The following is a 24,798-nucleotide window of genomic DNA, read 5'->3' as shown; positions in this document are numbered from 1 at the left end:
TAAGGCAAGTCCCGACAGAGGGATGCCGAAAGAAAGCTAGCAGAAGGAAAACCCTGCTTTCTGATGATAATTAGCAACTCATGAACTGTGTTAAAGAAAGGCTGTAGTGAACCTGACGGATGAAGGCCCAAGTTGATAGATTGAGATAGTAAACTGTGAACAGTATGTTAAAGGGCTAAATTAAATTATAGGCTATAGTTTTCAGCACACACTGGGAAATGGGCTTTGTTAATTTCAAATGTTTACAAAATTCACCCCGTAGTGTTCTGCCAAATGGGGAATTAAATTAATATTTTTTGTTAAATAAGTTAAGTATCTACACAGTTTTGCCCCCCACCCCCTATAAAGGGAAAGGATTCAAGGCAAGTAGACTCCCCTACTCTCTGGTGTCCCGGGGCTCAGTTCTACTTACATAGAAAGCCTCTGTTTAAAGTTCAGGAAAGCCAGTTGCATCTCAGGACATTCTGGAAAGATAGGGCAGGGGTCTGGTCAGTCCACTCTCAAAGATGGACTCCTGCTCTCCACCATAGGACCCGGTCAGCTTTGAGGCCTTCCTTGAAATAGACAGCTCCACCCAGATGCACTCTCAGCAATCTCCTCTGGTGTTTCCTTACAGCTGCCAGATGGTAGGTTTCAGCAGCCCTCTGTCTTTCTCTCGCTCTGTCTCTGTCTGTGTGTCCCCTCCTCCTAGTGCAGTCCCCCTTAGAGAGCAGCAATGACACCACCAATTTTACATTGTTGGGGGAAGTACCCTGCAATAATTCCTGCACCTAGGATTGGACATTTAGTCTTCGCTCTCCTCCCAAACCCAGTATCCAGGTATGGATTGATATAGGGGTCTGGAGCAACATATGTCAATTCCCATTTGTAATCGCCATTTGTTCTCCTTTCACATTTCTAGCAAAAACTAGTTATGTATCACAACTTAATCATTTTACTAGCAACTGTCATAATATACATATTTTCTGATTCAGCTAATCATGGGGAATAGATAAGCCGACCGCCATGTCTGTACCATGTAGCATGGCCATGTGACACCTTCTGTTTCCATAAAAAGCATAATAGTTATGAATATGTAGGTTATTACCCATATCCATAATTTTATTCTCCACCTGCTCAACAATTCTCACATTTGGAACATGTTCAGATCATTCAGAAACTTAGTTGAACTGGCCATTACTGTTCCCTGAGTCGCAGATGGAGGAATTTTATATCTCCAAAATAGCCTGGCAATAAACTTAAAAATGGTACATAACTGAAATCGGTACTGCTGAGAGAAAGCCTAAATGATAATAGTCCTTTTAAATTAACTGTGAATCTTCATGTTGGACAAATGGCCATTCTGCCTTCCGGCAATTTGTTTTCATTGAGTCAGCCTATACCCAGAGTTTTTTTTATCAGTCTTTGTGTTGAACGTTTGTTGGTTGTTGCCCCCATTTTCACACATATTGGTCATGCTCCAGCCAAGGGGAACTTCTCCTGCAGTCAATGCCTTCAGAGCCAGCAGGTCTGGAGAAAACTGAATTTCGACACCTTAGCAGGAAACTTTATTGCAGTTGGTAATTAGATGGGAGATGTGACATCCAGACTGGCAGTGTGAGATTTCCTTGTTCTGTTTCCCAAAGCCAGCAAAAGGGTTGGTCTTGTGCTGACAATTTTCCATGAAAACAAAGTGGCTTTTCAAATGTCGCTGGAGTTTTATATGTGAAACATAATATACATTGGGTTTTGTCAATCTGCACATCATGTCTTTTCTCTGAAATGTTTCTGTTAGCAGTGATACATTTTCACATTTAAACTGCTTTTATTTACACACACTTGAGCAAGCTGTTTCATGTCACTGTTTTAAAATCCTGTTTTCCATGTGAAACAGATCTTTGATTCCTCCTTTTGTGAATTAAAATGCTGCTTTTCCTTTGGTAATGACAGGTAGGCCCCTTTTCCACATGGCTCTTCAATTTTACTTTGGGGGGGGGCCAAAGGCCAAGCAATTTTTGTGTTTGAAATCCAGCTGTTCATCTGAAAGGGACTTCTGGTTGTGGCCTTTGAATGCACCCCTCACCCTCCACTCCTTTTTTCAGGTCTTTGATCCTGATGTTTTCCCTCTGCAACCTATTTTCCAAGTCTTTGCATTTCTCTTCCAGCATTAGTATCTACTCCTCTGCACTTTGCATCCGTTGTGACAGCTCCGGGACTGCCTCAGACATTTGTGTAAATTGCCTCTCAATTTCCGTTACTCTACTCCCCAGATCCTCGATGTCTCTTCTGTTCACAACAATTGCTTCGGACATATTCTCCTTGATGTTTGCCGCCTCTACCTTTACGGTCTGTGATGTTGCTTTTGAATTTGGGCAGCGCTGAATCCTGGTCTTTTTTCGCGAGTGGCATTTCCTCGCCTCTCCTTACTCCCTGTGGTGAAAACTTGATCTGAGACTGCGTGGCAGCTCCCCTCTGCTTCATGTGCCTTGGGCCGTCCCGGCTGTCCTCTCTTTTTTGGTGCCATTTATGTTCTGCACACTCTAATGGGGCTTGAGGGACCCCTTAGCTAGGGTGCCATTGATTCTTCCCCGAGATGCTCCCCAAGGATCCCGTCCCAGCTTTCCGATGTTGAATACAGTACCTCCCTCTTCTCCTTTGCTGGTGGGCCCGGGTCTGCCCTCCGATCTCTCCTCCGGCCGTGGCCCTTCACTGGAACACCCACTCCTCCTTCACCTGCAAACTTTCTTCCAGCCTCTATGCACACTACACTTGCATCATCACTTCCCAGCCTCATCACCCTCTCCTCACAACTTGCTGTCTCCACCTCACCTCAGATCCTCTTTGTCCTCCCTGTCCTTGAGTGGCAGTTCTGTCCCCACTTCTCTCCTCACCAGGAACTCCTCTGGCGGATGAGGCCTCCCCTTTCATCTCTCCAGGCACTGAGCTTCCACTTGGCCTCCTATCTCTCAGCCAGCCTGTGTTCTTCCTCGTTCTTTTAATTGCAATGCTGTCTGCTAGGCCTGGGTCAGATCTATTCAGTCCCTTGGCTTTCTGTCTTTCACCCAGCAGGCTACTAGGCACTTTTATGGTGTGCTGGCCTTGCTACTTTATGAATGACTGCCTGCTGCTCCGGAGCTACCGGTGTTGGTCCTTCTTGATCCAGAGGCCTTATATTTGTCACTCAGTGAGCAGATGAATATTTCTGCTGTTGCACTGACCTTGGATCTGAAGCCACCCACTGATCCCCCTCCCCCCCCCCCCGCTTTCAGCACTGGCCCCACTCGGCTGTAAGGTTCTGTCCTGCACCCGATCAGCAGCCGGTAAACCTTGCGGACTTCTCGTGCTCCCTGTGGTACTGCCTTCCCCAGGCCGCTTCTGTGCCCGTGTCGGTCTGGTTCATGGGTCCCTACGGTGCCCTACCTGTGGATCCCCACTGCTGCATGGTCTCTGAGCTACGATCTTCCCTGCGCTGCTCCGGCGCCAACCTTCCACCAAATGCCGCTATTTCGTTGGTTCTCGTGTCAGAGAGCTTCTCTTCCCCCAATTCCTCGCCCGACTGCATACTGCTGTTCTGCTATTGGGCCCAGCTCTCGCGCTCTTTCCCCTTGTTTCTCAGGCCGCCCAGAGTCTCACAGGCCTCGCAGACTGTCAAGGCTGCCATTTTGGGTTCTTGGTTTCTCTGCCGCTGATCGCCTAATCTTTCTCCACCGGGCTGCTTCTCCTGTTTTTACTGCAGAGGTGGTCGCTCCTCGCCTCTCAGTATCCATTGTGAGAAACCTGAAGGTGTCACGCCCGCTAATCCCCAGGGATCTGTCATCCAGGTGGCCAGGACACGGCCATTGCTTTTGGATCCAGTTCCTGGGGGTGGACCAGTGTGGGAAGATCACCTGGTTGATGGGTCCTTGAGGAGTGGAAGTGGGACACTGGAGGATGAGGTGCGGTATCCCCTTCCCATTAACAACTTTTCCCCCATCCTACTACCATTCCTGTTACGATACCTAGGAATTCGACCCCCGTCCCCCTCCCCCCACTTTTCAACACAAACACTTTCTCACTGGCAGTTCACTGTGAGTGACAATGGACTTAACACCAGAGCCGTATTGCTGACGTGTCCCAACGCCATGGACAGGCAAGGACAGGCAATTACGGATTACTGCACACACACCAGACTTCCATCACGCTTCCCCACATGGATAAGAGGCGGTGTACGAAAGCACACTCTAAGCGGGGCAAACCACGCAAGGAAACAGCAGTTCCAAGATGGCAGTTTAATACAAGGAGAAAGGCGGCAAGACCAGAGAGAGTCGCATGGAGGGAAGTACCCATGACCTATAAAAAACATTATTTTAGTGAGCCTTGGGAACTAAGAATCAGAAGACCAGAAACTAAGGCTGATCAAACCTGCACAGTGTGTCGGGGGTACCCGGGGCTCTCCTGCGTCGATAACCAAGGTGGGGAGGAGCAATTACTGCTGTGGTACTGCCCTTGGCTCCTACAACCAAGCGGCATCAGAAAAGATAAAACAGCTGGCGAGTCAGAGAGACTGATATCAAACCAGCTTGCATTTTGAACCAAGGTTGCAAGCAGCAACATTGTACAAAGAGAACAGTGTGTGTGACGCGAATATAATTGGAACCAAAAGAGTAATTGAACTTTACATTTTCAACTTTGGGAGGCCAACAAAAGATTATATGCACAGAGTGGTCCGGCGCCACGTGGGCACTCATTCGGAAGTCTGTCAGGTATCCAACTGATGCTGAGTGTGAGTTAAAGGAATAAGTGGTCATGCAACAGGTCAAGCTAAACCCTGTGCACATTCGAAAGTCTTTGATAGTTTAAGGTAAATCACAATTGGTCCGAGTCTGGCTGAGGGAGACTAATTGACCAAAAGGAAGGGATCTGAGCCCGGCTGAGGAGGATCCAGGGTGAACACCCAATTTGAATATATTTGAAAGGAAAATAATGTTTATGTATTGTTTTTGCACAGCAGGCCCTTTTGATTCTAGAGACTTACAAGTAGTAAAGAGGCCCCGACCCAGAAAGTCCTGTGCTACGAAGATTGAACTGTATCCTCGTGCCACAGAAGCCAGAGTGTGCACTTTTCTCGAGTGAACTAGCTTGCCACGTGCTGAAAACGTGGGGAAGGGAGGCCAACGGCCCAACGATCCTGACATCCTTTTGGGAACACTTATTTCTTTTTCATGAACTTCACCCCACACTATTTGTGTTTAGCGGTAAGTATTGGCAATAGGTTTCTTAGTATAGGCCCTTTTATTTTAACTAGACTGCATTATTATTATTTGATGGTCATAGCTTGCTCCCTTCAGATTTAGGATTATCACACCCCTGCAAAAGTTCAATAAACACCCCTTAACTTGTGCTCACTTGTCTGTCTTACTGTTGATACCATGCCTTCCTGCACCAGCTTCTGATGCTGTTTGTTAGGTAGATTTAAGGGGTATTTCGCTGTACTTTTACTCATTGGGAGAGGAGCCTTCACCGATCAAGTCCACTCATCCCGCCATCTTGGCCATGCCCCCGCCACGCCAGCTTTTAATAATACTCGGTGGAAGTTCACCGCCTATACTTCGTTTCTTGATCTGTATTATTTGTTATGAAGGTGACTCTACTAAAGGGAGAGAATGGTGTAGTAAAGGAGTGCGGTTGCCTTTAGTGTTGCTTTCCAGCATGCACATGCGCAGTAGAGCAGTCTCCAGAGACGAAGCAATCCCTTATCCCATTTGGACGAATAACTTCTGGCACTAGGAATTTGATGGAAAGAAACAAAGTTACTTGATGAGCCCCCCCCCTAACTCAATCCAGCCTATTCCTGCTGTTAGCTCTTGTAACTTGAACATTACCCATCTTCCTTATCGCTCATTAGCGTTGTGTACTCAGCCCTTCTCAACAAACCGGTGTTGGAAATCGTAGACCACATATTCTGTGACAAGCGCTTGCTTAACATGCATGAAGCGTGCATTTGACCATTAGCTGGAAGGACAGCAATGTGCATATTCTAGTTTTTCAATTTCAATACGTGTGCATCGGCTTCATTGTAATTATATTTTAATGTATACATCTGATTTTCTGCTCGCTAGCTATCCCGACCATTTGCACATTATTTTAGCCACTTGCTCCCCATTTGTTTACAGCGCGCCAAAGGGCGCTGATGTAATGATGCGGCCGTTCTTCTCAGTGCCTGACAACAATCGTGCCTCTGTTGGCTTTTTTCCTCTCTTAGCCTCTGACAGTGACGGCGCCGTCCTTAACCATTGCCGAGAACATGGCGGACCTGATCGATGGCTACTGTCGGCTGGTGAACGGCGCCTCGGAATCCTTCATCATACGGCCGCAGAAAGGTACGTCTTTTGCGCATCCTTAAGCATTGCAGATTTGCGCAAGCACATATCCCAATCCCACTGAGGGGGCTGCACGCAGTACATTGCTTGTCCATTTTTGCACACGGTGTAATTCCTGCAGTGTTCACAGATAGCAATAGTCAACTGATGGTTTTTGAACTGGGCACTTGACTCTTTTAGGGTTTTTCATAATTCCCGAGAGTTTAATGGCTGGCACAGGTGAAAGAACTGGAGAGTCACTTTGCCTTATTTGAAACCTATTCAGCTGTGTGGCTGGCAATGATTAACCTCCACAGCTGGAAGGTGCACCCCCCGTGTAGTTGTGATGGGAGTTAATGATACAATGGTCTTCCGTTTAATGATGTAATAATGTTGTTAGTTAATGAGCGAGGGTCCCTTGTGTGACGGCCTAAAATGCAGGGCATGCATCACACCGAAACATTTACTTCCTGGCCGCAGTGCCCGCTTTCCTGTGCATTGCCCAACCCATGGCATGTCTGCTGAGGCACGGCTCCTTGCGGAAGTATATTTTGTTGTTCACTTAAAGATAAGACAACATTAGACATTATTTTCTTTACTTCTGAATAATTAATTGGAATCAATGTGCCTCTTGGCAAGGCTCGAGAGCTGTATTTTACTGTAGGTAGACCTTGTGTTTTGCATCGGCTTTTTTTAAGAGAATGATCGGATGTTGAATGGGCCACTAAATATCACGTATTGATTTTAGATTTGGCTATTAGGTGGCCCTTTATTGCACTAGAGTACAGCTGGGGAGAAATGGCATTTGAGAAGGGACACAAAGCTTGTAGGTGTGTTTTGGTTATTTACCCACCCATTGACTGACCCTGGCCATACTCATCTCTATGGCCATTCCCACCCACTTCCTGTCGAAAATACATCCTCCTAGGAGATCTTTGAGATATATTTCTCAAGCCTTACCATCAAACATAGTTCTCCAAGTGGCTTCCAGTGTTCTTTCAAAGCAGTCTTCTGGGAGTTAATGACTTAATTAGCGATGTAAATGTGCTACTGGGGAAATAAAAATGTGTTAACTAGGTCTGCCTTCAGCCACTGGATTTATAAGCACTATGTGTGTCCTTCACCAAAGTCCTTTTATAACTAGCATTGGCAAATCCAATAGTTTGGGCTTGTCTATATGCATAAGACATTTGCCAGGCACTGGTATTTGATGCCCAGGTACTTGCACCATTTTGCACCTGCTACCATCAATGGCCAGTTAATGTCACTAGGCAGTGTCTGACAAATGCATTTCCCATTGCAACACAAAAGCCCAAACTATTGGCATTGTCAGTGCTTGTTTATATTGGTGGCTGATTTGCAGTCTTTGGTGGAGGGAAGACTGAAGTGGCGTCCACTTGGCACAAGGCTGTGTGGAGGGAAGCCCTTCAGATATTAGGACTTCTTCACAATGTTCCACTGAGAATCGTAGACTATAGCTTAGTAACCTCTGTGGCCCCGTCTCTCGTGGCAGCAGCCGGTGGATGGCTTCTCCCACCTTAGAACAGTCTGTCCCAACTGAAAAATCAACCAGGCCTCAAGCCTTTCTGACAGTATGGGGGGGTTGGTATCTTTGCTGAATCCTGTTTTCCAACCGGTCTCTTAAAACGTCAGTCTGTTGGGGTTCGATGAAAAGGATATTTTTGTACAGGTCTGGAACACGACATTCCATTTTTTGACTTGTCATCCCATCTCGGACTCCTCTGCGTTCCTCAGTGCCAGCTGCTTGCCCGTAGGTATCGTGTTGGCCCACCTGTGAAGTAGGGCATTCATCCGTTCAGATAATGGACAGTGCCAGCATCTCAGTAGTGAAGTGTTTCATGTTGCAAAAGAAGTACAATTCACAGTAATAGAAACGCTGGTCAGCCTGGCAGCTGGTCAAGCCGTACTTTACTGCATCGTCCCGAAGTTCCACTTACCGCTATTAGTACAAAGGTCCTGATATTATTCGGGGTTCGAAATCGGTGGTAACCCTTGAGAACACAACTCCTTTTTTTTTTTTTAACAGCAAGTGTCCCTGTAGGACAGGCTTCTTTCTACCTGTTCATTAGATGTGTTTTCGGGCACACTGTGAGACTCAGTTTAGGGAAGTAACTTCCAAAGTAATGTGGGGCACAGGCAGAGAATTCTAAAGGCCATATGCGTGTCGCTATTTGTGAGAGCCATGCCAAAACAATAAGACATGGATTTTATAGCAGAACCTGTCCGCAAAGCATGCCAGACACCACACAGAAAGCAGGCGATCTGGTAGTAAGCCTGCTTGCCTGCTTGCTTGCTGTGGGTTCCTGTGAATCTGCCTTTTTGGTTGGGTCGGGGTGGTTTGAAGTCGCTGCACTTGTTTCCCAGCTGTTAGTGGCAGGTATTCCTTTGGAGGGAATTCAGTGCTCGCTACTTTGCAGCTCGTTCAACATGTGTTGCTATTTCGCCATTCATGCCCGATTGCTCTTGCTTCTATGGGCAGTCACGGTAGATGTTGTTAGAATGCCTCACAGTTATCGGCCTCTCCTGTCCCTGCCCTGCTGATTCCATAAAAGGGCCAGAAAGCAGGTGGCAGGGCATCTACTGCCTGGAGCTTTCTGTTGCAAGACATGGATTCAAAAATATATGGGTATATGACCCTCTTGGGTGGACGGAGAAGAGGGAGTTGCAGGGGGGTTCTGGTTTGCTAGTGTTGGGCTTTTTACACGCTAGCGCTGGTTACAAATAAGTCAATAGGTACAATGTGTGAAGGGCACCAGAGAAGAGAATAAAAGAGGAGTTCCATTCCCAGTATTCTTCTAACAAGTAAAACTATATGAACTTCAAAGAGTGTCATTTTATAACCCATACATCTTATATATAGCCCATACTTCTTATAGCCCATACTTCTTTGCACCTTGTAGCTTCTTCAAATGAAGATGTTTTTACCCCTGAAGTTGCTCTTCAGATCAGGCAGTAATACTATTCAAGCGGCTTCCTGTAGCACTGTTCTGTGGGCACCAATGACCCCACTATATCTCAGGAGCTGCGGTAGAGAGAGCAGGGGGCAGGCTCCTATGTGGCACCTGTTACCTATTTTTTGTTGGTAGTATTTTTACTCCATGCAGATTTTTATTTGGGGCGGGTGTATTTGCCCGGTTTTACTGAGTGAGAGTAGCTTGTATGCTGCGTATCTGTAAGAGGGGTGTGTGTTTGTGCATGTGTGTTGCGCGCACATTCGTGTACGTGTGTATAGATGGTGTAGTCAGTCATGCATGTCCAAGCTGTGGTGGCTCTTGCAGACCATCTTTGCCAGAGAGGAGTTCTGTGAGCAGGGTGGCGGATGCGCCCTGTTAGGGTCCCTCTGACTGTACTCACTCTGCTGCATTGATGATGTGCCACAAGTAAATTCTCCAACACTCATGTTACTTACTTTCAAGGCTTCTGTGAACTCTCCACGTCTCTTAGTTTGGGAGAAAAACATCTATCAAAACAAAGACAAGGGCCCAATGTCTTTTATATTGTATTTGCAATGGCACATACAGCTCTGTGGCATCTGGCAGTAGCTGGAAAGATCCCTAGGTAATCTATGGCATTGCTGGAAAGATCCCTAGGAAATCTATGGCATTGCTGGAAAGATCCCTGGGTAATCTATGGTATTGTTGGAAAGATCCCTAGGTAATCTATGGTATTGCTGGAAAGATCCCTAGGTAATCTATGGTATCGCTGGAAAGATCCCTAGGTAATCTATGGTATTGCTGGAAAGATGCCTAGGTAATCTATAGTATTGCTGGAAAGATCCTTAGATAATGTATGCTATCGGTGGAAATATCCCTAGGTAATCTATGGTATCGGTGGAAATATCCCTAGGTAATCTATGGTATCGGTGGAAATATCCCTAGGTAATCTATGGTATCGCTGGAAATATCAGTAATCTATGGTATCGCTGGAAAGATCCTTAGGTAATCTGTGGTATCAGTGGAAAGATCTCTAGGTCATCTATGGTATCGGTGGAAAGGTCATTACGTGATCTATGTTATCAGTGGAAAGATTCCTAGGTGATGGTATCGCTGGAAAGATCCCTAGGTAATCTATGGTATCGCTGGAATGATCCCTAGATAATCTATGGTATCGGTGGAAATATTCCTAGGTAATCTATGGTATCGGTGGAAATATCCCTAGTTAATCTATGGTATCGGTGGAAATATCCCTAGTTAATCTATGGTATCGGTGGAAAGATTCCTAGGTAAACTATGGTATCGGTGGAACGATCCCTAGGTAATCTATGGTATCGGTGGAAATATCCCTAGGTAATCTATGGTATCGGTGGAAATATCCCTAGGTAATCTATGGTATCGGTGGAAAGATTCCTAGGTAAACTATGGTATCAGTGGAACAATCCCTAGGTAATCTATGGTATCGGTGGACATATCCCTAGGTAATCTATGGTATCGGTGGAACTATCCCTAGGTAATCTATGGTATCGGTGGAACGATACCTAGGTAATTATGGTATTGCTGGAAAGGTCCCTAGGTGATCTATGGTATCGCGGAAAGATTGATAGGTAATCTATGGTATCGGTGGACAGATCCCTAGGTCATCTATGGTATCGCTGGAAATAACCCTAGGTAATCTATGGTGTCGCTGGAAAGATCCCTGGGTGGTCTACGCTATCAGTGGAAAGATCCCTAGGTAATCTATGGTATCGGTGGAAAGATCCCAAGGAAATCTATGGTATTGGTGGAAAGATCCCAAGGTAATCTGTGCTATTGGTGGAAAGATCCCTAGGTGATCTATGGTATCGCTGGAAAGATCCTTAGGTAATCTGTGGTATCGGTGGAAAGATCTCTAGGTCATCTATGGTATCTCTGTAAAGATCCCTAGGTGATCTATGGTATCGCTGGAAAGGTCCGTATGTGATCTATGGTATCAGTGGAAAGATCCGTAGGTAATCTATGGTATCTGACCCTAAGTCCCGTCTACTACTCCACTTTCTCAATCAACAGCAGCTGTCTCCTGTTTTCCTCGAGGGCAGTAGACGTCTCCTTATCCACTCCAGATGTAGACAGTAGTTTAGTCCAGATATTCTCCAAACACTGGCGTCGAATTCTGTATTGAGGCTGAAGCTGCACAAAAAAAGATGACGCGTGATGCACCCTGAATTGGAGGGAGTATATGGTGCAATTGCGGTGACTTTCCAGGAAAGGGGAGTTGCCACAGGCATGGGCGAAGGACTGCGATTTGCCAGAGTCAAGACGAAAGCCCTAGGACAGCAGCCGAGCTGTGAAACACGCGACAGTCCGTGATGGAAAAGTCCTGGCGGTCAAAATATTTGAGTGGCATTTATAGGAGTGTCCTTCATTTTAGTACAATTTGGGATATCTTTGACCTGTCTCGGGTTATTTGCAGAGAACTGGGGTGCAGCAATGATGGTAAATTCTGAAATAATCCCTGAAAAGGGCCCTCTCTTCTCGTCCTCCCTCATACCGTCTTGCTCCTTGTTCTGCTATTCATTCCACTCCTATATTTCCTTTCCCTTGTATTATTCCTTCTCTCTGGCCATCATTGTAATTAACTTAAGTTCCTTCTTGCAACCAATAAAACATGCTCTATAACTGCTAGATATTTGGTGCATTCTCAGTGCATTTTCTTTCACGTGCATTCCTCGCTCTCTCCATCATTCATCTGTCTTCATTGCTCCTTCCACTCTTCAGCATGCATGTTCTTCCCGTCTCTTCTAAACTTTCTCATTGTGTGTTTTCCACTGCAATACTTACTTCATTTTCATTGTACGTTGTATTGCTGCTCACTTTGTCCCCCTGTGATACATCAACGTTTACATGTATTCCTTTCTCTCTTATTGTTAATTTTATGAAAATGTTTTACTTTCTTTCTCTGGTCATACATTTATTTTCTTTGTATTCCATTCTTCACGAGTGCACATTTTGTTCACTTTGTCTCCTTCATCCTATTGTTTCACTTCTGGTCCTTTTAGTCCCATCATACCTTTTCATTCAATACTTCTTCGTCTGTTTTCTTTTCTCTTGCATGCATTCCTATCCTCAAACCCATCCTTTATCATTTGCCTGCTTTCTATTCCTTCCCAGCATTTCTACAGAGACTTTTCACGCCTTCTAGCCTAGCTGCAATAAAGTATATTCTCTCACTGTTACCAAGGTTTCTCTCCTCTGATAAGGTGCTCAGAGGAACTGCTCCACAGCTATGCAACTGGGCTTCTCATCGGAATGAATGAACAAGACAGATTGGCTTCTGATTGGCTGGGTGTGATACAATCCTGACGCTGACGTAACCCCCAATGTAAAGTAAATCCTCCATTTTAAAGATAAGGCCCAGACCTTTAGGTCAGTCGGGCAAGTGTGGTTAGTCTCAACCTCTGGCTGTAGAAACTATTGGAATTATGCAAAGTCAAACATGGTAGTCTCAGTGTCTGCTTGGCTCTGCAGCAAGAGTTAAGGGAGTGGGTACCACCTGATGTTTTCAAAAATAGTTTCTAAAGACAGTATATGTTTATATGTCCGTGTTACAATTCTAGGAGCACTGCAGCAGAAGCCCAAGTGGCACTCTTAGGGTAGATATGCAGAAAAGTGAACCCGAGTATTTTTACTCTGGTAATGTGTGTTCACTGTGACGGCATCATGAAGTAAGACACAGACAACAGACTTAAGTTCAAACAAACAATTTTAAATGTCCGCATGGTAGAAGGCCTAACTTGCCCTATACTAAGGTGGGATTTCCCTACCTGAACAAAATTAAGGAAAGTCTGAGTTAAAATGTCCAACTTAAAAGCCTGTCTGTGTCCAACACCTATGCTTGCCTTCCCAACTAAAGCTAAGCAGTGTGTAGAGATATCAATCAAAGTAATGGCGACCAACACAACGTTCAAAGCTTCTTCCGATGCCCAGCTTATCTTCAGCTTCCCTTGCCTTCCCTTGCCCACGTTCAAGAATGTTCCACAAAAAAGGCTTCAGGGTTTACCTTGTTCAAATAGTTCCACAAAGTCCTTAGAGCTCCCTTCCCCAAATTCAAAGTAATACAGTTCAAACAAAAGAAGTGCTGGGGCCCTGCCCGCAAGAAGGTAGTTAAAGTTAATCAAATCTCAGGGTTCCCTTACCCAAGACTTCAACTCTGCAACCAATGGATGATTCACTCTCCTGCTTGATAGTTTTTGCAGTGTCTTTACCTTTTATAATGTAGGGCTCTCTCTGCATTCGCCCCTGTGAGAAAAGGCACACTCCCTCCGATTCTCCTCGTTGGCCTCTTGGCTTTGTCACACACCCTTTGCCAGTCTTTGGCCTTGCCGCGCTGCCTTTATTCACAAAGTTTAATTGGTTGTAATTCTGTTCATGCCCACCTTTGGTTGCACTCCTTCACATGTATTCCTTTCCTCATCAGTTGCTTTCATAGGAGTATTCTCCTTATAGTCTGTATTGATTCTTTGTTTTGCTTATAAAGTTCCTTAATATTCAATATAAGTGTAACTGTTGTATTTTCAGCCAATTCGGTATTCAACCTGCTTAATTTAACACTGTTGTAAACTTTCATTCAGCTCAGCATTCAATATGCGTGGTGTAACACTGTTTCAAACTTCCACTTAATGTGGTATTCAATATATTTTGTTTTAATCTGGTTTTAGCTTTCATTTAGTTCGATGTTAAAAATGTGCAGTTTAGCACTATTTGGAAACTTTCATTCAGTTCGGTGTATCTCGTTTTGCTTTGAAGCTTTCATTAATATGGAGCTTCATTCGTAGTAAGCAGCCTTCCCGTAGCGCCCCAGTTTCCGGGAGTCGTTTCCCCAGCACTCGCCGGTTTACTGCATCTTCCTCTGGCAGCTGTTGCTGCTCCACTCAACTGCTCAGGCTGGCGCCCCAACCTCAGCAAGCCCCTTTCTCATGTTGCTTTCACTTCTGCAGGCGCTGGCAACTCAGTTGCCTCGGGGTGGACGCGGACAGCGTCCTCTATTTCTCTGGTGCTCGTTGGCAGCTCCCAGCTGCTCCGATTCCATCACAAAGGCTCCCACACCTTGGGAATATCTGCCTTCATCTTGGTCACACTTCAGGCTTCACCACGGCTGCCTCCACACGGAAAGGGTACTGCTCCTCCACAGGCCTCACTGCTGCTGCTCATTTTGTCTCTTCACTGGTTACCCTTTATAGACCTGCAGCCCCTTGATAGGCTCCAGGTGAGGACATCTAATTAGATTTGCCAGACCCTGTTTAAGAGGACATGCCTGACCCTCGCCATACTTTACAGGCATCTTCCTCGTCTCAGTACCTAAGTGGTAAAAAGGTGTAGTGTTCATCACTCTTAGGCTCTTCTTCCTCATCCCAGTACTTTCAGATATTCAATATGGGGAAATGAGGGGAGAGCTCCTACAAAGGTTGGGGAAGGTTCAGGTTGTTCACAAGTGGGGAAAGGACGGTACCATGTATCGCCTAACGGCACCCAGGGAGTTTAGGAGGGAGAATACCCTCCTGTTTCTCAAATCACAAACTAGTAATGAAATAACCAATCCCATAAATAAAAGTTCTTTGCAAATGTAGAGTGTGCTTACATACAGTTAATAACATTGATATTTAATCACATGTTTTTTTGCATGTGTGACACATAAGCAGACATAACATATCAGTGAATGCATTTCAGAACTAGTTCTTCATCAAGGCAAAGATCTGTCCTTAAAGTGGAAGACACAGCATCTGTGTCATTATAATAAAACCCTCTACAGCAGCGGTATTCAAACTGTGAGTCGCGACCCCCCAGCATGAACTATAGTAAAAAAAAAAAAGTTATTTATTTTTTTTTTTTTAGATTGGAATAAATGGGCAGGGGTGGCTCACATGGTCGGGCTGAAGCATGAAACTGTCTCCGGCAACAATGAAAAAGTGGCCCGCAGTTGTAAATGGATATTCATTCCTTTAGTCACAGACTAGGCCTAATTACAACATGCTTATGGTATGAGTGAGTGTATGGTGATGGATGCTCGTGTGCATGATAGTGATTGCTGTATGAATGTGCAGCGTCTTGCATACACACATAATCATGTTGATTGTGTTAGGCCCAGTGGGGCCCAGGGGACAGGGATGGTATCTTTTTTACTGGACATCTATCATAGATGTCCAGTAAAAAATGTCATGCATGCCCCCTGGGCCCCCCAGCACCAATTGCAAACTGTTTGGCTATTTACCCATTTTTTTGTTAAAAGTATGCTCTACAATGCAACATTTTAACCCATTATTTAACAAAAATTCACAGGGGGACCCCCCCCCGAATACCCCTTTATTGTTTCGGGCTCCCTCACTATGCTCTGTCGCTATGGCATTTTTGGGGGAAATAGTTATGCCCCTCCACTTAAAAAAATCACCAGCCGCCACTGGCCCTCAGACTGTGTTGGGAACGGGACGGGGGGAACCCAGGGACTATGGTGGGAGCACAATGGGCGGGAACCATGGGATAGTCGTGGGAGCAGAGTGGGGAGAGCCCAGGATGTGTGATGGGGGTGGGGAGAGACCAGGGACTGGGTAGGAGTGGGATGAGGGAGCCCAGCGACTGTGATGGGAGCAGGTGACGGCGCGCAATACATACTGTCCATTTGGCATTTCTGGGGGGTCCTGACCTGCCCAAATTTTGCTCAGGGGATCCCCGGCCAAAAAAGTTTGAAGACCACTGCTCTACAGACTGGAGAACGTAATTGTTTTAGAGATAAAACTATGGGTCGAAATTAGGTACTAAAATCTTGATCATGGTTTTTAACGTTTGACTCTATTTTATAAAACTGTACACTTGCAAAGAACTACTTGAATGTGATTTGTCATTTCATTACCAGCTTGTGAGCACACAGTACCAGACTAAAAATACCCTGGTCTCTCTAGTCTAAGCATCTGCAGGCAAACCACTAAGCCGGAAGACTCACTGGAGAAAATGCTGCTTCATAGGAGATGAGATGACTCACTGCTGAAGCTGGGATATAGTGCAGGTGTGCTGTTTGGATTCAATTTTCAGTGGTTGCCGTTCACGTACAATGTTGACTTCTCAGAGGCTCAACAATATGAACCCTCTTATTTTAGCCATTCTGTAGCCCTTGTTTTGACCTACATTGTCCTTCTGCAGTGTGCATAGATACCTCCGGGCCATAGCACCTACATATGCCTATCTCACCCCCTTCCTTTGTATGTGTGTGTGATATGCATCATTACATAACAATATTAGTGAGTCCAAGAAGGCTTCTTAATTCTCGCGGAGTCGTAGGGTCTTTTAATTTCATTAAGGCTTCCACCTTGTTCGCCTGGGGATAAAGTCCCTCAGGGGTGATCTTGTGCCCTAAGAAGTTCACTTGGGTCTTAAATTACTGTAACTTATGAAGGACCTTTTTTGCGCTGGCTTTCTGCAACTGGGTCAGAACATAGCATATTTCTGCTATATGTTAATCCACAGTTGAGGTCTTGATCAGAACATCATCCTCATAGGCCAGGTTTCCTCTTTGGCCCATATCGAGCATGGCTTTATGCATGCATTAAATAAACTACGCTGAGTTTAATGACTTTCCCGACGTGGTTTAAACAGCTGTCCCGCAGCATGTCGAAAACGTTACTGCCCTTGGTTCCTACACAAACTATGTCTTTAAAGGGGGGGGGCAGACTTGTTGATACTATAGCCTGCACTCAAAATGCACACGTTTATAGTGTGAAAGGTGAAACAGCAGTGTGTACAAATGTTAGGACGACGTTGCTGGAGGAAGGAGGAAAATGAGTTGGGGAAGACTAAAAGAGAATTTATTTTGGATAAAGAAGGGTGCTTATGTGGTACATGTAATATTAAAATAATCCCCATAACTGTAATAAAGTGACTGTTGCTAAAATTCTAAATGGGAAGAAGCAACCAATTATCTCCTCTGTACACATTTGAATTGGTTCTGTATAAACTTTAAAAGTTTTGTTTAAGATCCATATTTTTGTGGTGAACCGCCAATAATTATTTGAGCCAACACATTTTCTTCTTTAGTAAATGTTAACCAGTGTATCTGCATTTCAATGCCTTCAGGGCTCATCCCGTGGTTCGATGAAGTGCAGACTCCCCTGTCAGTTTGGAATAATATGAGCTGAGTGCAAACTCGTTTTCTTTGTACATTCGGCAGCCCCCCCCCCGCCCCCAGAACTGCTGGTAGTGGTATTCAAACTTTCCTCTGCTTTCACTCATCCTATAGTTTCTGCTCGGGAATCCAAGAGAACATTCAAGTGTCCAACCAGATCTAGTTTTGCGTTTTCTTCACTCCCCCTTCAGATACTTCATCCGTTTCCTGTCGCACAAAAGGGTTCGGGGGGGGGAGGTGTTGCTAGGAAACATGTGCAGAGTTTCCACATTGTGGCACCCTTTAGCCCATCCCCACAGTATAGCTCTGAGAACCCTACCGTTATGAAAGTAGGTTTCTCTGCCACCAACCAGATGGGTACACACAGTTAACCATCTGCAGAGACTTGCATAAGGTGTCTTTGGAATGCTCCAACCCTGAAAGTTGAACAGTTCTCAGGGGGTCACATCACAGCAATACTTCCTGACTAAGGCCAAGGATGTGAACTCGTCTGGGAAAAGGTTTGGTGAATCTGGCAGTTAAAAGCAAAAAGTACAGTGCCTTTGCCCAGAGATGTAGGTTTGGACTTTCATTGTCGCATTCTCCAGAGGAAGAGTTTGATTTACTCTAAACTTGTTGACCATATTACATAATATATGCAAGTATCTGAATGTTCTGCATGCATGCTGAATGGCACTGAAGTACGTAGTATAAGACCTATGTTTGCTTGTGCAAACTAGATAGCAGATGGCACATTGCCAGTAATCCTCCATCAGAATGGCTCTTTACTGGTGCGGTTGTATTTGTGTGAGGAAAACTGGAATGTGGTACGGTACACTGCCGTAAAGTGTTGAATGCCCGCACAATTGTTGCTTTTGTCGAGGAGGGACCCTTAATCATCTCAACCAAAGCGAGCCCACCACTTGAAGAATGAGTGCACGCTTTGTACATAGAACAAGTTTATTGTACAATTTTCCGTGGACCAGTGTTGCAGGACCAAACTAACTGAAATCTTAACAAACCACATCATTTGACATCTTATAAAATTTTGCAACAGTTAAAACACTCCCCAATATTTTTTTACAAATCAACCCCAAACATGATTGGTCAAAACATTTACAAAAGAGCTCCATCTTCTACAAATTCATTCTCTCTCCCAATGGTCACTGACAATCTTTGACCATCTTCATCTTCAGCTTGTGTTCAAGGCCTTTGCTGGGTATTGGTCCGTGGTAGGTTGTGACGACATGGTACAATGAAACATTCACATACAACATTCATTACTGAGTAACAATTGGCTTAGGGCCTTTAACCTAAAGTGCGTTTGCACATCTCACACTTGAATATTTTAGCAATACAAAGAAGGCCTGCATAAACAGGTTTTTCTTTGAACTACTGATTGTGTTCTCATCTACCCCAGACTCCTGGTTCCTCTTAAGACATACTAATTTATGCAACCACTCCTCCAGCACACACAGCCTCCAGTTCCAAACTGTAAATACAGTTTACCGCCGGACACCCTGGCCTTGGTTCTTTATTGCCAGCCTAAGTAAATGGTCAAACCCCCTCTATGTGACTTCAATGCAATGAGCAAGATTACATTTGTTCCCTTGCAGAGCTGTTAAATCATAAACCTTGGTCCTGTTTGCAAACTGAACTTTTTACTAGAAAACCAATTCTTTCTTCCATCAACCCCCCCAGGCCCAGAAAACAAGAATGTCCCCGTTACTTGAAATTCATTGTGCAGCTGCTAACCACAAAGGTTGTGAAGTTAATCATTCACCTGCCCTCTGCCTTCTGAAAACCTGAACAAGTCAGTTTAAAAGTCAAAGTGCATTTTGCAAATGGGCCCCAACTACCGTTTTTTGATTTATTTGTGAGATTCATGAATTCCCCCATGTATTAGTAGTATTGTGCATGTATGTTTTGACATTTAGTGGGTTTAACATTTTATCTTTCTGCGCGCATGCAAGCTAATATGTATCAATGTCTTTTACACTAAAGTAACATATCCCATCCATAATTACCTACACTTCATGTATATAAAATAGCAACCCCGCGGCCAATTTGCCAAACCCCAGTCATCAATATGATGCGTGCAACACAAACCCTTCATAACCATGGTTACCATTCCTTACCACACCAACACTTTTCAGGAATTTCCCATAGGAAGAGTGCACACAGCAGGGCAGGTTCCTGTACCTTTTAACACTGATGTCTATATGTATACAATAAAGCAGAGATGCATAAGCGCAGAACCCATGGAAAATGCAACAAAATCAGGTGACGTCTCCCAGGCTAACTGGATACTTTGGGAGAGGACGACACCTCATAAATGGATTGGGAGTCAGAAGCAAATGGTAGAGGGCTTCTATTAAATCAAATTGAACACTTGATGATTCAAAAGGTAGTGCTCCTCTTATCAAGATGCTTGTTAGGAAAAAGAACAGAGTGGCAGCACCCACTGTCCAAATTGAGGGCCAGCTGAAGGTAGTGGGGCCTGTTGCCTGTCGTGCACTCAGAGGCATGTATTCATCACATATGCCGGTTGTGCCACACGCACCACGTAGCATGGAAAGGCGGGCATGACTATAGCAGAGAGAAATGGTGGCATTGGTAGTGCCACCAGTTCACAGCGAGTCTGCATATATGGAAAGATGGACAAAAGAGAGTAAGCAAGACTATGGAAATGAGCAGGCACCACTCTTTGCAGGCATATTCATCTACACCCTTTCACTACAGATTTAAGAGGTAATCAAATGGGCTGTTAGGTGCTTCTAGTCCACACCCTCAGGCTGTCATACTGTGCATGTATATAGGCCTCTGTAAGAGGCAGCTAAACACCTTCATCATATATAAAATCGAGCACATTTACTACCCCCCGTACTTACCTAGGCACACTATCTCAGCACCACTTCAGTGCTTGCATGGCTCCAAATGCTATGCAAGATACGCAGTGCAAACGGGTGGCGAGACTCCGGTATACCGAAGTAAATTGCCCCTTCACCTTAGACCTACCTACACCCTGAGATTAACAGATGTGGGCAACTCTCAGCAAGAGCTTCAAACATAAATGCCAAGAAGGCAGAAGGCAGGAAGCACTGGGGGCAAAGACCTGGGGTAAACTGAGAGCAACTCATGGGAGCGTCGCACAGCCATGCTCACCTTCCGAGGCCTCCTTAATTAAGAAACACAAACTTAATAGCGGATTTTGGAACTGGAGAATGTTGACCATGTGTAGTATGCATATCTTCACTTTCTCTCACTGATGTCCCTTCTGTGGTCTAAGATGGCTTGCGTATGGCACCTTCGAAGTTTCTGATGATTACCATCATAAAATATTGTAGAGGAGCAGGTGGACACATCATTGCTGCCGAAGAAAACCGAATGTCTCTAAGGGGGCGATGATCAAAAGATGTATGTTGGACTCGCATTAAAACCAATCAAGCTCTCTGAGAGACGGACCAAGGCTGCAGAGTCAGGAGAAGCTGGAAAAACAGCTTTGTGTGAAGGAATAAAAATGAGTCTATTGGATCAAGGAATAAATTGCAAGGCACTAGGGGAAGTCAAACAGATATGCCATGTGCGTAAGACATATTTCTCTTAGATTTAACAAAGAAGAAAACATTTGCAAGAGCCAAGTATTGGACAATAAAAAATACAAAAAGTCTATACAAAGTGGATTGAGCAAGTCTCTACCTGCTAAGAGGAGTAATGACACCCAGCTTAATTAAATCAAATTACAGTAAATAGATTGTCGAAATTGACAAAATAGTTGTCTCCTGACATGTAATGTTAAAGCTGAAAACAAGGGCTATTCATTACGCTCTAGACGAAGATGGTGATGTGCCTACACTCTCGTAAAAGACCCATAGTGGAGAACAACAGTCTGCAAGGTCAACTACAAAGGAGAAGCATTGGCTTGGGGCCTGCCTGATGAGAGATGGACTAATTGGGTAAGTGGGCAGTAGTCTGACATGGCTCTCTGCACCTGAGTTTTTCGTTTTGCTTATGTGCTGCTAACGAGCCGAAAATCCATGGTTAGGAAAACATGCCAGCCAATCAAAGGGTCTATGTAGCAGCATACTCTACATTGTTGCATAGGCCAACCCACTGCCATTATTCTGCTATAATCAGTATTATACATGTTTAGAGGCGGGTCAAGGCGTGCCTACCAGATAAGGGGCATCCAGTAAAAATACTTATGATATATAGGCACTATGCTCCCTTAACCAATCCCTCCAATAGATTTTATAGTTTGCCACGTATGATAATGTCATAGCTGACGTATATTGAGGTATAAGACCTTTGTATAATCAGGTTTGAGTGCGAGTGTGTGTACTACAGCTTGTTGTTCGCCAGATTGCCCTACTTTATTATATGCCGATAATAAAGGTGTACTTTGCCATGTTCTTTGAGTGAATCTGGTTATTTGGGTCTGAGATCATTATTGGTCATTACATCTAGCACACGAGACGCTTCAAGGTGCTAGAGCATAATATAACTACTAACAAAAGAAGCTGGTTGATTTTCAGATATGGCACTGTATTGCACAATACCGTATTTCATGTATTATAGGGTTCCAGCAGCGCTAGTCAAGCAACTGATACATGCCGTAAAACAGCAGCTTACACAGGCCTTAAAAGTGCTTTTGCAAGTAAAGTGTCCTCTTGTTTATGCTGTTTTCTAGTTGATGTTAAGTATGTTAAATGTGACTTTGTTCTGGTGTTTCTTTTTTGCAGAAGGCGAAAGGGCTTTGCCATCGATACCAAAGTAAGTACCATCCACCTTATAGAATTATTTGGGACTTGCATTGCGCCAGTCTGATAATGGATCTAAAAGAAACTATTGTCTTTAGTAGATCATGTGTATGGGGTGAGCATAAAATGTAATCTTACATAGTGACGTTTATCTATTAGATGTAGAGTCCTATCAATTGATGGATTTGCAAATCGATTTTGTGTATGCTACTTCTACAGATTGTGCACATTACATAGAATCCCAAAGTTACTTGCTAACGTCAATTGAATGGCAAGAAGCAAACACCTAGCATGGCTGTTGTAATCTGCACACTGCTCACAGCTTAATCAGAAGCCATTGTTAGACAAGCGTACATAGAGGGGACTCCAGTATTCCAAGCAAGTGCTCAGAATGTTATCTATAGGGTGACCAGATCTCCCTATAGATGATATAGGGAGATCTGGTCCTGGTTTTGCCGGGACGGTCCCGGAATTGGGCCCTCTGTCCCCCGTCCCGGGAGTTTCTTTAAATGTATAAACCCTGTATTGTAATTATTTTCACAACGCTTTCTGAATTTTGAAGTTGGAGGATTGGCTCGAACCCCCAACCTTTCAGGTACAAGTCACAAAACTTACTGACTGTGCCACAGAGAATGGTTTGGAAATGATCATACAGCAAGCCATCTAATATCAATTAGAGCAAAAGCTTGTTTTTAATTAACATGCCAAGATTCACAGCCAAAACTGACCAATGTAGATCATATATAATTTATAGAAAGGTGAAGTGCTGGAAATAGTGTTGGTTGGTGGTTGTGGAGGCGTGTTGGGGGAGGGCTGGTAATGGGTGTGCTGTGATGGGGTAGTCCTTCTTTTATGTTGTAGGCCGTCCCCACCCTACATCTATAGGCCGTTCCTTTCAACATGGCTTTCTTAATCAAACTCAGGCAAATGATCTGTCAAAGATGCTAACCAGTTAGAAATGCGTAAACGTGGGTGTTCTACGGTGACAGTTTGCATGCATGCCGCGTCTTCATTGTGCTGTGGACTAGAAGCATCGATTAAAGGGTGGCCGGGCTGGGTGGCCAGGCTGTGTACCTGGGGTGGCAAAGGTCTCCTCTCCGTTCAGCATTACAGTGGCTGGTGGCTTCCCACCTTCACCACCATGTTGTATTTGCTCACACCAACAACAAATAGTTTTGTCAACACAATTTTAGAAATTGTGTAACCAATTTTTAGTGGACGTGAGTCCACATTTGTGCATGTGTTGGGTGTTAGTGGAAATGTGGCTCTTTCCTTCAAAGCGCTGAAGATGTGTGCAGGTCTTTGTTCTGTTACATAGGAAAGGCACATTGTGTTCGGTCAGCAAAAGGGGATCTCTATTTGTTGCACATCAGTTTGGCTATTCTGAAAAATACCAGGGTTACTTTTCACTGCCTGCGATTAACAATCGTATTTCCTCGGTTGCAATCCGTCCCTAACAAGATGAGAATGTAGTGGTCAAGGCCTCGATGATCGATGTAAGGGCTGCCTCAGAGAGGAGCCTGGCAAATGTTAAAGGTATTTGTACCGCGCACCGTCACCAACGGAATTGGTCCCCAGGCGCTCTGGCGGGTATGCAAACGATAAGGGGGGATGGGTTAGTAAGGTGAAGGAGTAGGATAGTGAGAGGAGTGGTGTTCTGTTGGCAGCTTCAACTCGGTAGACACCGGGTGCTGTGCTTTGGTCCGGGTATTGGATCGGTGTCAGTCCGTGTGTGCTGTTGCTCCAGCTTATGTGTTCTTGCAGTGTTGTGAAGTGCGTGCGGCTTGTGGTGCAAGAGATGGTTGTGTGAGTTTTTGAGTGAGATAAGTATGCAGAGTTTGAGGTTATATTGGTTAGTGGGTTACCTGACCTTTTGCATGCTAACATTCACAGTATTGTCTAAGTGTGGCACTTGTAGGCCTTCACAATCCTATCTAGATGCGGCGCAGGCCAATATTCAGAATTCTATCTTGGTGTGGGCATGCTAACATTCACAGCCTTATCTAGATGCGGTGCAGGCTGGTGTTCACAGTTCTAGGTGTGGCACATGCTAACATTCAAGTTTCATGTATGGGCGGGCATGCTATCCTTCAGTCAAGATCCTATCTAGATGCGACGCAGGCTAATGTTCACAATTCTATCTAAGTGTGGACATGCTAATATTCACGGTTCTGTCCGGACGCGACGCAGGCTAATGTTCACAATTCTATCAATGACTTACCTGCTATCCTACCTACCACCCTTCACTAGGACACTACTTGCACATCCACACTTTCAACTTTCCCCATTCTCAACACAACCATTGGCCAAAGCACTACAAACCGCACGCACTTCACTACATCGTAACAACAAAACATAACACACACAGCCTCGCACAACCGAAAATCACACATGAGCTCAGCGAACGGTCTTAACCGAACTGAGGCTGCCAACAGCACATCACAGATGTCTTGCTCTTTTCCCGCTCAACCTTACTAACCCACCCCACCCTCTTTCCTTTTCAGATCCACCAGAGCGCCAGGGGACCACTCAGGTGGTGGTAGTGCCTGGTATAAATATCCTTTAACATTAACATTTAACATAGTTTGTTCTGTGAATGACTTGCCCCATGGGGCCAGTGTGTAACTCCACACTTAGCC

The 24,798-nt window shown here is 44.8% G+C and overlaps 1 protein-coding gene across 21 annotated transcripts in view; it reads left to right on the top strand.

Moving 5' to 3' along the window:
* PTK2 (protein tyrosine kinase 2) overlaps positions 1–24,798 on the top strand; it is a 1,463,565-nt gene that overhangs the window by 923,837 nt on the left and 514,930 nt on the right. For all 21 annotated transcript variants that reach the window (XM_069621702.1, XM_069621703.1, XM_069621697.1 and 18 more), the window contains 2 exons: positions 6,221–6,338; positions 22,142–22,172. In XM_069621702.1, the coding sequence (XP_069477803.1) occupies positions 6,221–6,338; positions 22,142–22,172 (149 nt within the window). The remainder of the gene's footprint in view (positions 1–6,220; positions 6,339–22,141; positions 22,173–24,798) is intronic.

This window comes from Ambystoma mexicanum, chromosome 5q (assembly GCF_040938575.1).
Source record: "Ambystoma mexicanum isolate Mex_15411 chromosome 5q, UKY_AmexF1_1, whole genome shotgun sequence".
Classification (NCBI taxonomy): Eukaryota; Metazoa; Chordata; class Amphibia; order Caudata; family Ambystomatidae; genus Ambystoma; species Ambystoma mexicanum.
Note: the sequence above shows the minus strand (reverse complement) of the source record. Positions and strands in the feature narration are given on the sequence as shown.